Source organism: Salvelinus fontinalis, chromosome 40, assembly GCF_029448725.1.
Source record: "Salvelinus fontinalis isolate EN_2023a chromosome 40, ASM2944872v1, whole genome shotgun sequence".
In the NCBI taxonomy this organism is placed as follows: Eukaryota; Metazoa; Chordata; class Actinopteri; order Salmoniformes; family Salmonidae; genus Salvelinus; species Salvelinus fontinalis.
Window position 1 is genome coordinate 21,826,273 of NC_074704.1, and position 16,258 is coordinate 21,842,530.

Sequence of the window (16,258 nt, forward strand, 5' to 3'; positions counted from 1 at the left end):
AAATTCAATCCACCACAAGCGACAACTTGTAACCATGGTACTGCTTGCAAAGTTTAATACATCACTTTAAAAACAGGTCTTGAAACGTAATGAAAGGAACTGTAAAAAATGACAAATCAAGAAGAAAAAAACCTGCAAATGCATACCTATGTCCCAAGCGTTCTCATGACCACTTACAGAGCTCAAGTTTGTTAAATAGAGGTATTTATAGTATAGTCATGACTTCTGTACAGAGGGATCAGGCTAAAAATCATAAGTTTATTAGTTACCAATACAGGCCACTGTGAAAATGTTCACATGGTACAGTCAAGTCTTGTGTCCGTTCAAGGCTTAAAGCAACATGTTACATGCTTTGGCTGGAAATCTCTCGCAGTAATGAATACGTCTGAATATAAACATACACAGAAAATTGTACATAACTTCATGTGCTTGAAATCCTTCATGTTTTTTTCCCTCGAGACCTGGCTTCACATTTTTTTTTCTGTAATAGTGGAGAAACAAGTGCATGAGCGAGAGAGAGAGATCTATGGTTGCAAACACAGGAGAAGGTTGGCGGGAACCAACCAAGGCTGCAACGCTACAAGTACTGCAGCCTAAAATGGGAAAGCAAAAGGAACATCCTTCAGGGATTACTGTACAGGCAGCAAAAGAGAAAAGAGGAAGAAAGTTGAGGAGGAAGAGAAGCAATGGAAGCCTGATTGCCATGCATGGTACAGGGATTTATATTTTTTTTTAAGGTGGAAGGAGAAAAATACAAATACAAAATCCCATTCACTTGTTCTTTTCTTCTTTACAATAACCAGTTCATCTCACTCATTTACAATGGCACTTTGTACTGTCACACACTCATGAACACTAAGCATTTAGCGTCTTTGTTCCACGCAAAAAGAATAGCCAACGCCCTCGTTTTCAGTTCACCGTAAGCACAAGGGGAATGGACCAACAGAATATCTGGCAAAAAGCAAGAGCATAATAATATATTTCAGATTATGTAAACAACAACGGTTCAAATAACCAAGGAAGCACTATCAGAACTAGCCCAGGTCCAGATCTGTTTGTGCATTCTTGGCAAAGACTGCACAAACAGATTAGGTACCAGGCTATATAAGAACCAGATGGCGTTAAATCGCTGCACTTTCTTCTTTCACAGTACTCCTTTTAACACTTGATCCTAAATCTGTTTGTGCTTTAAAATCAACTACCAGCCAAAGGAGTTGGTCAAAGAACATACAGGTCTGGGACCAGGCTTCTTTCATTCTTCGGGGCACACAATGGAACCACTGACCCCTGGTGGCCATACAGAGAAAAGCTCCCTGTGTTAATAAATAGAACACTCGACCATTTTTCAAGCAAGTATAAACAAACCAGCAATAATTTAAAGAAACATAAAAGTAATATCACAACGTACAAGCATGACAATGCCAGAGGCCATGTTGTCAAAAGTGCATCATTCACCCTTTAAATTGGGAAAATGAAAGAACGGGATACCACTCCAATCTTGGGAACAAACAGTGACACTCCATCATGCTCAAGGCAAAGAGCAAGAACAAAACCAAATCAGATATAAGCTCATCAAAACCTTCTGCATCCACACTCAATCTGTCTACAAACTCCAATCAATCTCCATCACCAAACAAACCGCAGTTGAGAGTAACATTGGAATACAGAGGCTGAAGCTGTGTAGCTTTACCATTCAACTTGTGGGTTGCCATTGTCAAAGCAGATCTGGGATCAGTTATTTTGTTTTATTTATTATTCGTTTTTTTACATTTTTCCTACCTCCGAATTGTTAAATTAAGCACAAGTCCAGGGAAAACTGACCCCAGATCTGATGTTAGACGGTCAACCTCTGAACACTGGAATGGGGTGAATGTAGTGGGTATCAGGCCGGGGTAACAAGCAGCTCTGTACATAGGGTCTGATCATATCTTAAGAAGAACAATTCAAGTAAGGCAACCTGTTGAGATGAGATATGACTCATTTAGTGATGGAATGGATAGCGGTTTTTACTTGCGTCATGTTCACGGTTGTGGCTCCCGCTTCTAGTAGTGGCCCAATGAGTGAGCAGAAGAGAGGATTGTGGGATAGCTCTGGAGGACCATGCTGAACGACCAGCCTTTAAGTGACTCAAAAGGGTCAATGAAAGCTGCAAGGAAGGAAAAACATCACTACCTTGAACATGGAGAAGGTTAAGAAAACGTAAGAATTCCATGGAGAAGCGTTCAAAAATAAAACGTTCATCGGACCAGCGCCAGACAGACAATGAATGGAAGTGAATGTTAACAGTACAGAGAGTTAGCCATCAAAGTGGAAAAGTACACACAACCTGTAGTGAATTTCAGCTAACTACTCAACAATCACATAAGCATAACTGTTTTAACTGTCATCCTATTCATTGAAACTTTTTTTCAAACGATCTACAGTCACTTCACTTGATTTCCTGACCGCTGGTCACGTTTTCAACGCCAATCCTGTCGCATCAGCAACTGTGCTGGTCCAATGAATGTGTTTATTTTCAAACGTGGTCTTAAACAGGGTATTTTCAACCTAGCCTTGATCCCTTGTAGAAAAAAACAAATATGTCAAGTTCAGTCTTAAGAGCGACATGGGTGATATAACTAAAAAGAAAAAGTCTGTACAGTGTCAGAAAGTTATCAAGTCTTAGAATGGAAACTTTCTACAGTCAAAGATATTAAAGAGCTCATTTGACTTTACCGAGAGGTAAGGTCATATAGTTCTGTGTAACTGCACTCCTCTATTCTAGAGCCAGGTCTCTCCTCAGGGATATACCGTAGGGCCTAGTAGTGTATATAACATCCAGAAGTGGTGATTAGTATGTAAACTTGTCACTCAAGTGTTTCTGCAACGACATGTTTTGGTGCGAGCGATTGGCGAGGAAACCAACAAGGGCATAGCAGAGTGAAGCTGATGTAGGAGGGCAGTTAATAACATTCAGATAGTGTGTGTGTGTATGTATCTCTAAAGCGAGAAAGAACAAGAGGAGCTGGGCAAAAAGCAAACAACCAGTAACATCCACGTTAAAAAGAAACTCAATACGTCAGCATGTCAAAAGGTGCCCAGCTCTGCCGAGATTGTCTGTTGATTGGAGAGTGCAGGGTGGTGCTAAGGGTACCCGCCAGGTTCAAAGGAGCCAGGCATACTGGGAAATGTAGTTCAGAGAAAACCCAGCTTTGAGAATCTGTCCAGGCTGACCCTGCAGATTCCAGGACGCCATGGCTACTGTAACAGTCTCCATTTAGTTTAGATCCAATTGACACGGCGGAGTAACATTTTCATTTGTGCTAAGAAATTGAATTTGTGGCGGCAATTCACAAAGAATGTCTCTCTTCAGGTAATTCCACTTCCCCTTACAGCAGCTATAGACGATGCAAGTCAATGGCACTTTTTAATTTTTTTAATTTTATTTTTTTAATCAAACCAGCTCTGCATCTCTCCTCCTCTCCTTCCTCGTCCGTCAGGGCCTAGGAGGGTCCACGAGGGGCAGACGTGTGGCGCTGCCTTCCAGTCGAGGCTCTCGCTTCTTGTCTGTGTGTCCATGAGAGCTCAGAGGGTCCAATATGAGGGAGGGCGCTTATGGTCCGTGGCTTAGATCCCCATAAGACACTCCCACTCCTCTCCCTTCACACCTGGCCTCTGTCTGGTCTCTGGACACTGACGGAAAAGCGCATACACCCAGTTAACTTATAGTGGTCTGAGGGAGGGGGCAAGAGTGCACTAGATCGATGGCTGAGGGGCAGGGGCACTGGGCAGCAGTTGGGCAAGGGGGATCAGAGCGTACGGGGGGCTATTAGGGAAATAATTTGGGGCACAGTGCAGCTTTTGGAGTGTGGGCTTTGAGGTGGTAGGCGTTGGGGGAGTCACTAGTCACTTGTCCTCTATGTGGTCGGGGATGGAGTTGGCGGCCAGGGCGGCCCGGTACTGCTGCAGCACGCTGCGCACGCTCTTCACAAAGCCCTTGGAGAGAGGAAAGAGGGGGAAGCCAATGTCCGGGTACCCGCTCCGCTCGGGGAGGAAGCTCCGGTAGCTCTTCCTGCGCTTCTTTGGTCGCACCGCCGGCTGGCTGCCGCCCGCAGAGTCTGAGGTGGCCCCCCTAACAGACCCGGAGACCACCACGCTCGCCCCGGCCACCTCACTGGCCAAGACGGCGCCGTCGCAGTCCAAGTTCTGGCTGAGCTCCTGCTGGGAGGCGGTGGTGGTGGAAAGGCTCAGTCCAGAGTCCTCCAGCTCTTCATCCCCGGTGCCCTGGTGCTTGTTGGGGGTGCTGTGGGCCAGAAGATCCAAGGGGAGTGTCTCGTCTAGAGGCCCCACTGAGGGAGGCATGTCCCGGGATGTTCTTGGCGGAGGGCCCCTCTCGGCTAGCTCGTGGAGCTCCAGCCAGGCCTCCAGGCGGTGCACCAGGCGCCAGCCGCTAGAGGTGAAGTGCTGCCGGATCTCCTGCTGGAACACCTGTTTGGAAACAGACAAAAGATAAATCATTATGGCTCAATATCCCCATGATCTGAATCATAACCTAGAAGAATAATTTATAACTTCTATAAGGCTTTTCATAGAATCTCAAAGCTCTTCAAGAGCAAAAACAAACAAGCAATATATCATGGCAGGTCAACCAATAGGAGCCAAGTCTTTAGTCCGAAGATGGAGAGGGTCGGTTCACGGCTTGAGCGGAGGGAACTGGTCAGAGGATAGTGATGGAGGGTCTTTTAGCCACTGGGCCTCTTCCACTCTGTGTTGCACCCACTAGGTTGATACCTCAGCAGCCCTGGGTGCCAAAAACTCAGCACACAGAGTTCAGAATAGTAGCCAGTCGTCCTCACGACCAACCCTCTGCCTCAGCACTGCTGTATGCCTCCATCTCCCATTCCTATTGAGCGTCAGGCAACTCCTCAAATTATGTTCAAAAGATCATGAACTGGCAGCCGGGTGAAACAAAAAAAAGGCCAGACACATTTTTCCAAAAACACAAAAACAAAAACACAAGCCAGCTAGCTAACAAGCCAAAAAGAGTTAACCTGCAAATTTGTGGCTCAAAAACACAAGATATGCAAAAAAAAATGTAAACACTTAAAACACAAATATGTACAATATTTACAGACCTCTACCACGACAACCACCCAACTATAACTCTCCATCACCACCTGCCATTTGTCCCCAACTCATCCAGTAATAAGATAAACCTTTTCTTCAAACTTCAGAAAATTGAAATGCGTCTTTGGCACTTTGACTTACAGGTTAAATTTGTACAGCAACTATCAGCATACAATAACCGCCCGTTTATTTGGAGGATTTTTACTGCGTTTTGTATTCACACAAATACAATCGAATCGTATACAAAATCTACACAAAACAGATCGATCCTATTTGATTTATCTAGTGTCAAACTGTATCCCGACCTCTATGGGAGTCTGCAGCAGCTGGGTCATGGACTGCACCATCTTGATGAGGGCCATCTCGTTGTAGCAGCGACTGTTCTCATAGCCCTCCTGCAGGCCCCGGTCACTGTCGAAACCTGCCTCATTGTAGTAGGGCTCGTTGACCAGGATCAGGCCTGGGAGAGACACACAGCACACTTTTTAGATTCTTCTAGACACACAATGAAGCATTAAAAAGGCCCAGCGCAGTCAAAAACGGGATTGTCCTGCATTTTATATACAGCGACTATACAAACGTCCATAACAGACTGACCAGGTGAAAGCTATGATCGCTTAATGCTGTCACTTGTTAAATCCAGTTCAAAACAGTGTAGACGAAGGGGTGGAGACAGGTTAAAGGAATTTTAAGCCTTGGATTGTATGTGTGTGCCATTTAGAGTGTGACTGGCCAAGACAAACGATTGACGTGCCTTTGAACAGGGTATGGTAGTAGGTGCCAGGCGCACCGGTAAATTAGGTAATAAACCATTAAGAGAATTCCAAACCTCTGCCAATAACAGCTAGTTTTCAGTTTTCCCCTCCCCACTCAGACCAATTCCAGACAGTCCTAGCAAAAATATTGCTCAAGAAATTGCTCTTCGCTAAGAAGCGATTTGTTTCCTTTTTGACCATTTTAATTTAAAAACAGACACAGTAAGGTGCTTAATTGTTAACCAGAAATGATTTGATATTGAGATTAAAACAGCTGCATTGGATCAGTAACGTTACAAAGGACCCAAATACCTTAGAAATCAAAGACATTCACACATTAACCCTTCATTCTAGTGTACGTAAAGACTCAAACTTTGGTTAACCACAAACACCTTTGACAACTCAAATGTATTTAGCCTTTTGTGGATTAACCTGAAAAAACCTATTAGCATAGTTTGAGAAGGCAACAAATCCTATAATTAGTCTCCAAAATCCTGAGGTGAATATTACTGATAGGAAGGTGAGGCAGTTTAACCACAACGGTCTTGTCAGAGGGTGATGGTGTGTGACACTCACTGTAGCCGAAGCAGACATGAGCAAATGAACGGCATGAATAAAACATACACTTCTGCTGCAGGGAAGACAATGGGGAGGGGTGGCCCTAAAGGACCCAAAACGGACTGGTAGAGATTCTGGATGAGGTGGGGGGGGGGGGGTGAATCTAGACTGCGCGTGACTAAGAGTAGGTCTAGTTAGGTCAGTTTAGACTCGCCTTGGATGGAGATGAGCACTTGCAGAAGGCTAGACTTGCTGGTCCACCTCTCTGTACCCTGAGGATGGATCAACAGGGAAGACAGTGTGAGGCACATTTTATACAAACAGATCATGTACAAAATAATATTTAAAAAGTCAAAGGGAAGGTAATGGGTGGTCTAATAACAGTCAAAGGGAAGGTAATGGGTGGTCTAATAACAGTCAAAGGGAAGGTAATGGGTGGTCCAATAACAGTCAAAGGGAAGGTAATGGGTGGTCTAATAACAGTCAAAGGGAAGGTAATGGGTAGTCTAATAACAGTCAAAGGGAAGGTAATGGGTGGTCTAATAACAGTCAAAGGGAAGGAAATGGGTGGTCTAATAACAGTCAAAGGGAAGGTAATGGGTGGTCTAATAACAATCAAAGGGAAGGTAATGGGTGGTCTAATAACAGTCAAAGGGAAGGTAATGGGTGGTCTAATAACAATCAAAGGGAAGGTAATGGGTGGTCCAATAACAGTCAAAGGGAAGGTAATGGGTGGTCCAATAACAGTCAAAGGGAAGGTAATGGGTGGTCTAAGTATTTGACCTTTCTATCCTTGATGTTCTGTATTATGTCATGTTTCATGTTTTGTGTGGGCCCCAGGAAGAGTAGCTGCTGCTTTTGCAACCGCTAATGAGAATCCTAATAAAATAGCAAAAATACCAAGTATCACACTTTTTTCGGAGAGGTCTACTTTTACCTTGCCAATCCAGGTGCCCAGCAGGCTGACGCAGACCTTGCCGTTGTCGTAGAGGTTGGGGTTGAGGCGCCCGCTGCACTGTGACAGGTAGCGGAAGAGGGGCGGCACTGACGGGTAAATGTTTGGCAGCTGGATGTCGAAGAGGAACAGGCCGTCCTCGTAAGGGGTGCGTGTGGGCCCCTTGATCAGGGCCGAGAACAGGTCCTATGAAGAGAGAGGGACAGGGTGAAGAAAGAGGAGAGGAATTGGGAATCACAAATGTCAACGAGAGTAGCACATGTTCACTATCAGAATTATCACTTATCTTCAAAAAATAACAGCATGAAGAGTTTTTAAATCAAGGGTTTAATGAGTGCAGAGTCACTTAAGCCACTGAAGAGTGGTCTGATGCAATTTAATACTTGACTGTAATCGACTACATTCGGATCACTTCCAAACGGCTCTCTTCTCAGGTGTCGGTGAGCGTACCATGCGGTCCTCGAAGGTTTTGACCATGATGCCGTCGGGCAGCGAGGTGGCCAGCAGAGCCATCTCCTTCCTCACGGTGCTGAAAAACTTCTTGGCCTCGGCCGGCTGGAACTCCATCTTCTTAAAGGTGTGGGTGTCTGGCAGGAGTCAGATAAATGGTTTGGTATTCCAACAAGGCATTTAGTGAGTATTTGAAAAGGCCATTTTAAGTAATGGACCAGTGCATTTAAATGAACAGGGCATTTTTGGGGGTATTTAAGTATGACGTGTATTCTTCTCCCTGTACTACTAGTTTAGTGGAGGTCTCAGTAACAAAGACAAACCATGACAAGCTAAAAGCGCAGTATTGCATCCTCACCTGGTGACCACTCCAGCACAGAGAACACCTCTCCCTTGGCACTGGTGAAGGTGACTCCGGGCTTGCCACCACTCTGTTGGCACAGAACAGGCGTATCGCTTGGCCACTCTGGCGCCGTGCCTGGCGTCTTCGCCGCTGCCACCTCCTCCTGGGGCCTTTCTTCGCCCCCTCTTTCCCCTCCTTCCGTACTCCCACTTCCTCCTGCCCCGCCCTCCACCACCGCCTCCATCCGCTCCTCCTCCACGATGGCCACATTGTCTAGGGTCTTCCTCAGGTTCTCCTGGAGCTTCTTGATGTCATCCAGGAAGCGCTTCTCCTTGGTGGGCTTCTCTGGCGTGATTGCAGTGGCGGCGTTGGCGTTAGTCCCGTTGGCGGCGGGCGCAGCACCGGACGTGGGCGAGGTAGGCGAGACGCCGGTCCATAGCTGCTCTACCGTCATGTTCTTCAGGCTCTCCAGGATCTTCAGGGCCTCCTTGAGTTCACGGAAGCCCCGCGGTGTGCCCTCTTTCCCGGGGAGCTTCTCTGCGGCATCACCCCCTCCTGCTCCAGGAGTGGTTCCCCCAGCACCGGTTCCTGGGCTGACTATAGCCCCAGCTCCCTCCAGGTCCTCTGAGGAGTTAGGTGGCTTGGTGGGGGTGGTGGCCCCTGCTTTGCCGCCCTCCTCTGGGGGGATGATGAAGGGGCTGGAGCCGGTGGGGGTGGGGGCCGGGGTGGCGGTGTCGTCGTTGGCGGGGTGCTGGTCGTCCTCGTTGGTGGTCAGGCCGTTGTCAGTCTCCCAGCTGTCGCTCTCGTCCTCCCACTCCTCCGTGGACAGGCCACTGCTGCTCTCCTCTACAGAGTCATAGTCAGTCTCCTCAATCTCAGACTCCACGTTGTACAGGTGCTAGATTGAGGGGGGGTTAAAGAGAAAAACAAAATCACCTCGTTCATACGCACTGATTAATCATTGCTAACACTCATCGAGTGCTTTTTGTGTCAATATCAAAATGTTGTTATAGAATAATACATTTTTAAAAGGGCAGCATGCAAGTCACTCTGCAGCATGCTAACGGCAACACAAATTCAGATTGAAAAGATAATTAGCACCAACACATAATTAGCATGAACAGAAACCGGAGCAAGAAGGTACAGCAGTAGCACACTTCATTGACATAGTGAACACAGAACATTAACAGAAACCAATAGAGCCACCGATTAATGACCACTACAACTACCGCATGTGAGGGACAGAAAGACTACAATTACCATGAGTACCTGTGGTAGGACGATGGTCATGGAGTTGTCGGCCCACACCACCTCCACCTTGCTGCTCACGTCCACTCTGAAGACCTGACCTACTGACGTCTGGGCAGGTAAAAAAAAAGATTCCAAAAACGGTATGTGATAATACTCTTTCTACACTATAGTACCATACTGGATGATATTTCCTTTCAGATCACGCTTTTAGCAACTATGGTGGATCTGTAACCAGGCCAAAGCATCGGTACAACGTGGACCGGCAAAGAACACTCCAAGCACCACAGGGAAAAGTTCTAACATGTCAACAACCAAAATTAAAGACATTTTTTGAACTTACATCGTTCTCGCACTCCGTATTCCGCCCGTTCTCAGAGTTCCCTATCCTGATGACGATATCAGTGGTACGGAAGTGGAAGTCTGGGTGGTCGGCGATGTCGTACACACTAACATCCTCCTCTTCTCCTGTGACCTAAACAAACAAAACCACCATCCATTACTGATATCATGTAGCTCAAATAAGCCACCCTGTATAGTGCACTGTTTTTGAGCAGAGCAATAGGACCATGGGGCTATTGCTTTGGCCCAAAGTAGCGCACTGTGGAATAGGGTAATGTGGAATAGTCATTTCAGATTTGCCCAATTCAATGTCTTTAGAGCTATTAATGGAATATAAAAATAAATAAAAGGTTGTTGTTCCCCCGGCGACACGAGCCGACCCACAATGCCCAGCAGACTGACCTCCACGTCGTCGCTGGAGGCGTTGAGTTTGATCCACTTCACAGCACACGTCCTGCCTTTGTGGTCGCCCGACTGGATGACCCCGTACACGCCCGGGTCCGTAGGGGCTTGGGCTGTGTGACCACACAGAGACAGACACACAGAGAAAGACAGAGCTGAAGTTACATTTTGTGCCTCAGGTTGCATAGCTACAATAGTCATGTGTGTATTTCTGATCAATTTGATGTTATTTTATATGGACCAAAAAATTATAAAAAAAGTGCTTTTCTTTCAAAAACAAGGACATTTCTAAGTGACCCCAAACTTTTAAACGGTAGTGTACATTTTTTGCTAAACCGCTTATAAAAGCTGATAGTAGCAGTATTTCGACTGAAATGTCTAACATGCTAATTGCTAACCCGTTAGCTATCATTTTTACCAATAATCACAAAATATTGGAGATAACGCTGTTGAATATGCCGATAATACGGGTTCAATGACACACACACAGTACAATACAGTCGGGAAAGTATTCAGACCCTTTGACTTATTCAATATTTTGTTAGGTTACAGCCTTATTCTAAAATGTATTAAATAGTTTCCCCCCCCTCATCAATCTACACACAATACCCCATAAAGACAAAGGAAAATCAGGTTGAGAAATGTTAGCAAAAAAATAAAATAAACTGAAATATCACATTTGCATAGGTATTCAGACCCTTTAAAACAGTACTTTGTTGAAGCACCTTTGGCAGCGACTAAAGCATAGAGTCTTTTTGGGTATGACGCAAATAGAACATTCAGAGGCTTGTCCCGAAGCCACTCCTGCGTTGTCTTGGCTGTGTGCTTAGGGTCATTATCCCGTTGGAAGGTGAACCTTCACCCCAGTCTGAGGAACTGAGCGCTCTGGAGCAGGTTTTCATCAAGGATCTCTCTGTACTTTGCTCCTTTCATCTTTGCCTCGATCCTGACCAGTCTCCCAGTCCCTGCCGCTGAAAAACATCCTCACTGCATGATGCTGCCACCACGCTTCACTGTAGGGATGGTGCCAGGTTTCCTACAGACGTGATGCTTGGCATTCAGGCCAACAAGTTCAATCTTAATTTTATCAGACCAGAGAATCTTGTTTCTCGTGGTCAGAGTCTTTAGGTGCCTTTTGGTAAACTCCAATAGAACGGAGTAAAGTACAATGAGATCCTTGATGAAAACAGGACAGACGGGGGTGAAGGTTCACCTTCCAACAGGACAACGCAGAAGTGGCTTCAGGACAAGCCTCAATGTCCTTGAGTGGCCCAGCCAGAGCCTGAAAATAGCTGTGCAGCAACGCTCCCCATCCAACCTGACAGAGCTTGAGAGGATCTGCAGAGAAGAATGGGAGAAACTCCCCCAATACAAATGTGCCAAGCCTGTAGCATCATATCCAAGAAGACGAGGCTGTAATCGCTGCCAAAGGTGCTTCAACAAAGTACTGAGTAAAGGGTGTGAATAATTATGGAAACGTGATATTTCAGTTTTAAAAAATGTATACATTTGCAAAAATGTCTAAAAACCTGTTTTTTGCTTTGCCATTATGGGTTATTGTGTGTGGACTGATAAGGGGGGGAGGGGGGGAACGAATCCATTTTAGAATAAGGCTGTAACGTAACAAAATGTGGAAAAAGGTCTGATTAATTTCCGAATGCACTGTACAAGGCCTGAAGACGAGTGTGAAGTGCGCTAGCTACTTACGTCGTTTGTCGACAACAAAGTCTCCGGGGCAGAACTCGTGGTTGTCCAGGTGCTGGATGGGGATGAGGTCATTGGAGCGGATGAGGGTCTCCATACGGCCGTCCTTCCAGAGGACGTCGGCCGAGGTCTTGGTGGACACCACCTCTACCGCCACCCTGACGGTAAAAAACAGGGAGACGGTAGATAATAGAACCAGTGACTTAGTAACTAATACTGGAATTTGTGTCTTCACTGACAAGGCCTAACTATTTCAGCAAGAAGTTCTTGTTAAGATTGGAAAATGCCTACAGGTTATAGAATGTAATGTTAAACTGACTCAGCCATATGCGCAGCAGCAGAGCCAATCAAAGATATCGCAGGGTGAGTGGAGCCTGATCTCCTCTGTCACGGTCTCCCTCCATCCATAATATAAACTCAGCAAAAAAAGAAAAGTCCTCTCACTGTCAACTGCGTTTATTTTCAGCAAACTTAACATGTGTAAATACAGTTGAAGTCGGAAGTTTACATACACCTTAGCCAAATACTGACAATTCCTGACATTTAATCCTCGTAAAAATTTGCTTTATTAAGTCAGTTAGGATCACCACTTTATTTTAAGAATGTGAAATGTCAGAAAAATAGTAGAGAGAATGATTTTTCAGCTTTTATTTCTTTCATCACATTCCCAGTGGGTCAGAAGTTTACATATACTAATTGAGTGTTTGGTAGTATTGCCTTTAAATTGTTTAACTTGGGTCAAACGTTTCAGGTAGCCTTCCACAAGCTTCCCACAACAAGTTGGGTGAATTTTGGCCCATTCCTCCTGACAGAGCTGGTGTAACTGAGTCAGGTTTGTAGGCCTCTTTGCTCGCACACGCTTTTTCAGTTCTGCCCACAAATTTTCTATGGGATTGAGGTCAGGGCTTTGTGATGGCCACTCCAATACCTTGACTTTGTCATCCTTAAGCCATTTTGCCACAACTTTGGAAGTATGCTTGGGGTCATTGTCCATTTGGAAGACCCATTTGCGTTCAAGCTTGAACTTCCTGACTGATGTCCTGAGATGATGCTTCAATATATCCACAATTTTCCTGCCTCATGATGCCATCTATTTTGAGAAGTGCACCAGTCTCTCCTGCAGCAAAGCACACTCACAACATGCTGTCGCCACCTCCGTGCTTCATGGTTGGGATGGTGTTCTTCAGCTTGCAAGCGTCCCCCTTTTTCCTTCAAACATAACGATGGTAAAGATGGTCATAAGTGGCTTCTTCCTTGCTAAACAGCCTTTCAGGTTGTCGATATAGGACAAATTATTACTGTAGATAGATACTTTTGTACCTGTTTCCTCCAGCATCTTCACAAGGTCCTTTGCTGCTGTTCTGAGATTGATTTGCACTTTTCGCACCAAAGTACGTCCATCTCTAGGAGACAGAACGCGTCTCCTTCCTGAGCGGTATGACGGCTGCGTGGACCCATGGTGTTTATGCTTGCGTACTATTGTTTATACAGCTGAACATGGTACCTTCAGGCATTTGGAAATTGCTCCCAAGGATGAACCAGACTTGTGGAGGTCTACAATTTTTTTCTGAGGTCCTGGCTGATTTCTTTTGATTTTCCCATGTCGTCAAGCAAAGAGGCACTGAGTTTGAAGGTAGGCCTTAAAATACATCCACAGGTACACCTCCAATTGACTCTAATTATATCAATTAGCCTATCAGAAGCTTCTGAAGCCATGACATCATTTTCTGGAATTTTCCAAGCTGTTTAAAGGCACAGTCAACTTAGTGTATGTAAAATTGACCCACTGGAATTGTGATACAGCGATTTCTAAGTGAAATAATCTGTCCGTAAACAATTGTTGGAAAAATGACTTGTCCTAACCGACTTCCCAAAACTATAGTTTGTTAACAAGAAATTTGTGAAGTGGTTGAAAAACGAGTTTTAATGACTCCAACCTAAGTGTATGTAAACTTCCGACTTCAACTGTATTTGTATGAACATAACAAGATTCAACTGAGAAAAACTGAACAAGTTCCACAGACATGAGACTAACGGAAATGGAATAATGTGTCCCTGAACAAAAGGGGGTCAAAATCAAAAGTAACAGTATCTGGTGTGGCCACCAGCTGCATTAAGTACTGCAGTGCATCTCCTCCTCATGGACTGCACCAGATTTGCCAGTTCTTGCTGTGAGATGTTACCCTACGCTTCCACCAAGGCACCTGCAAGTTCCCGGACATTTCTGGGGGGAATGGTCATAGCTCTCACCCTCCGATCCAACAGGTCCCAGACGTGATCAATGGGATTGAGATCCAGGCTCTTTGCTGGCGATGGCAGAACACTGACATTCCTGTCTTGCAGGAAATCACGCACAGAACGAGCAGTATGGCTGGTGGTATTGTCATGCTGGAGGGTCAAGTCAGAATGAGCCTGCAGGAAGGGTACCACATGAGGGAGGAGGACGTCTCTAACGCACAGCGTTGAGATTGCCTGCAATGACAACAAGCTCAATCCGATGATGCTGTGACACACCGCCCCAGACCACGACGGACCCTCCACCTCCAAATCGATCACGAGGCCTCGGTGTAACGCTCATTCCTTCGACAATAAACACGAATCCGACCATCACCCCTGGTGAGACAAAACCGCGGCTCGTCAGTGAAGAGCACTTTTTGCCAGTCCTGTCTGGTCCAGCGACGGTGGGTTTGTGCCCACCTGCCTTACAACAGGCCTACAAGCCCTCAGTCCAGCCTCTCTCAGCCTTGCCTCTCTCAGCCTATTGCGGACAGTCTGAGCACTGATGGAGGGATTTTGCATTCCTGGTGTAACTCGGGCAGTTGTTGCCATCCTGTACCTATCCTGCAGGTGTGATGTTCGGATGTACCGATCCCGTGCAGGTGTTTTTACCACTGCGAGGACGATCATCCGTCCTGTCAGCTGTCCGTCCTGTCTCAGGCATTTATTGCCCTGGCCACATCTGCAGTCCTCATGCCTCTTTGCAGCATGCCTAAGGCACATTCACACAGATGAGCAGGGACCCTGGGTATTTTTCAGAGTCAGTAGAAAGGCCTCTTTAGTGTCCTAAACTTTCATAACTGACATTAATTGCCTACCCTCTGTAAGCTGTTAGTGACTGTTCCATAGGTGCATGTTCATTAATTGTTTATGGTTCATTGAACAAGCATGGGAAACAGTGTTTAAATCCTTTACAATGAAAATCTGTGAAGTTATTTGGATTTGTACGAATTATCTTTGAAAGACAGGGTCCTGAAAAGGGGACTGTCTTATTTTATTTTTTTGCTGAGTTTGCATCTCATGTCGTGTCTTTTCTTTAAATCAATCCCCCACTAGAATTCAACCACTTTCCCCTTGCTCTGCCTCTTAACTTCAGTCACTACCTCCCCCTTGCCGTTTTATTCCCCCCATCAATCTTCCTCTCGCTCGCTCTCCCTCCCGCAACTCAATCTCAGCTTTTTTCTCCCCCTTGATCTCCCTTGCTCTTTTACCCTCAGTCTCCCTCTCCATCACCCTTTCCCCCCCTCTCTCCATCTCTCTCGCTCCGTCTGTCTCTTTCAATCAGAGGACCTGGATGTTATCTGGGCACACCTAAGCACATGCTACATGATTTATCAGCTGTCAGCTATATTTAACCACCAGATGTGATCTACAAGGCAGTTTAAAAGGAGGGAAATCACAGCCTTGGGCAGCATCTGAAATGGCATCATATTACCTGTATAATGCACTACTTTCAACCAAGGCTCTGGTCAAAATTAGTACACTACATAGGGAAGGGGTTGCCATTTCAGATGTGCAGCCTTGGAAAACCTGCCGCGTTCGAATGACGCCTGGTAGAATTTAAAGTACTTGAATTCTGCAATGTCTTGAGAAAAGGTTACATTGACCCAAACTTCAACCTATTTGGAAAGGTCAAACTAATGGTGCAGAGCTAGGCCTAATTGTGGGTACCGGTGTGATTTGGATGCAAGTATAACCTTTGGATTGTTATATGTACTAGATTCAAATTGGTACTAGGAAAAGTACTGGATTGGCACTAGATTGGTACTATATACTATATAGTGGTGCTAGACTGGTTCAAGATTTGAAAACAAGGCCAGGTCACACCGTCACTGGCAGCAGCCACACAGCCTAATAACAACAACCCGGGTCATTAGCAGACATCTGCTCTGAGAAATCAGCCTGAAATCGATCGCCGTAGTTAGTATCAAGCCATCAGAAAGTTCGTAAGGAGAAGAGGACATTTTCTGGGAGACAAGATGTTGGATCGATGAACACTGGTCCGTTCGGCTGGGGGACTGGGTGTAAGTTGATCGGCTCTGTGTGTAAGCGCCCCAAATGGAAGTGGCACCCTATTCCCCATGCACTGCTCTATTTTTGACAAAAGTAGTGTACTAC

At 45.7% G+C, this 16,258-nt stretch overlaps 1 protein-coding gene across 2 annotated transcripts in view; it reads right to left on the reverse strand.

Moving 5' to 3' along the window:
• Positions 1–26: 26 nt before the first annotated feature.
• The window catches only part of LOC129839756 ((E3-independent) E2 ubiquitin-conjugating enzyme UBE2O-like), a 43,502-nt gene continuing 27,270 nt past the window's right edge, over positions 27–16,258 (reverse strand). Inside the window, exons 11-20 of one of the 2 annotated variants that reach the window (XM_055907386.1) lie at positions 11,867–12,021; positions 10,160–10,272; positions 9,759–9,890; positions 9,428–9,526; positions 8,183–9,065; positions 7,825–7,961; positions 7,357–7,560; positions 6,634–6,691; positions 5,412–5,566; positions 27–4,467 (exon numbers count right to left, since the gene is read on the reverse strand). In XM_055907386.1, the coding sequence (XP_055763361.1) occupies positions 3,886–4,467; positions 5,412–5,566; positions 6,634–6,691; positions 7,357–7,560; positions 7,825–7,961; positions 8,183–9,065; positions 9,428–9,526; positions 9,759–9,890; positions 10,160–10,272; positions 11,867–12,021 (2,518 nt within the window). In that variant the 3' untranslated portion in view covers positions 27–3,885. The remainder of the gene's footprint in view (positions 4,468–5,411; positions 5,567–6,633; positions 6,692–7,356; positions 7,561–7,824; positions 7,962–8,182; positions 9,066–9,427; positions 9,527–9,758; positions 9,891–10,159; positions 10,273–11,866; positions 12,022–16,258) is intronic. The other variant, XM_055907387.1, reaches the window with a different exon arrangement.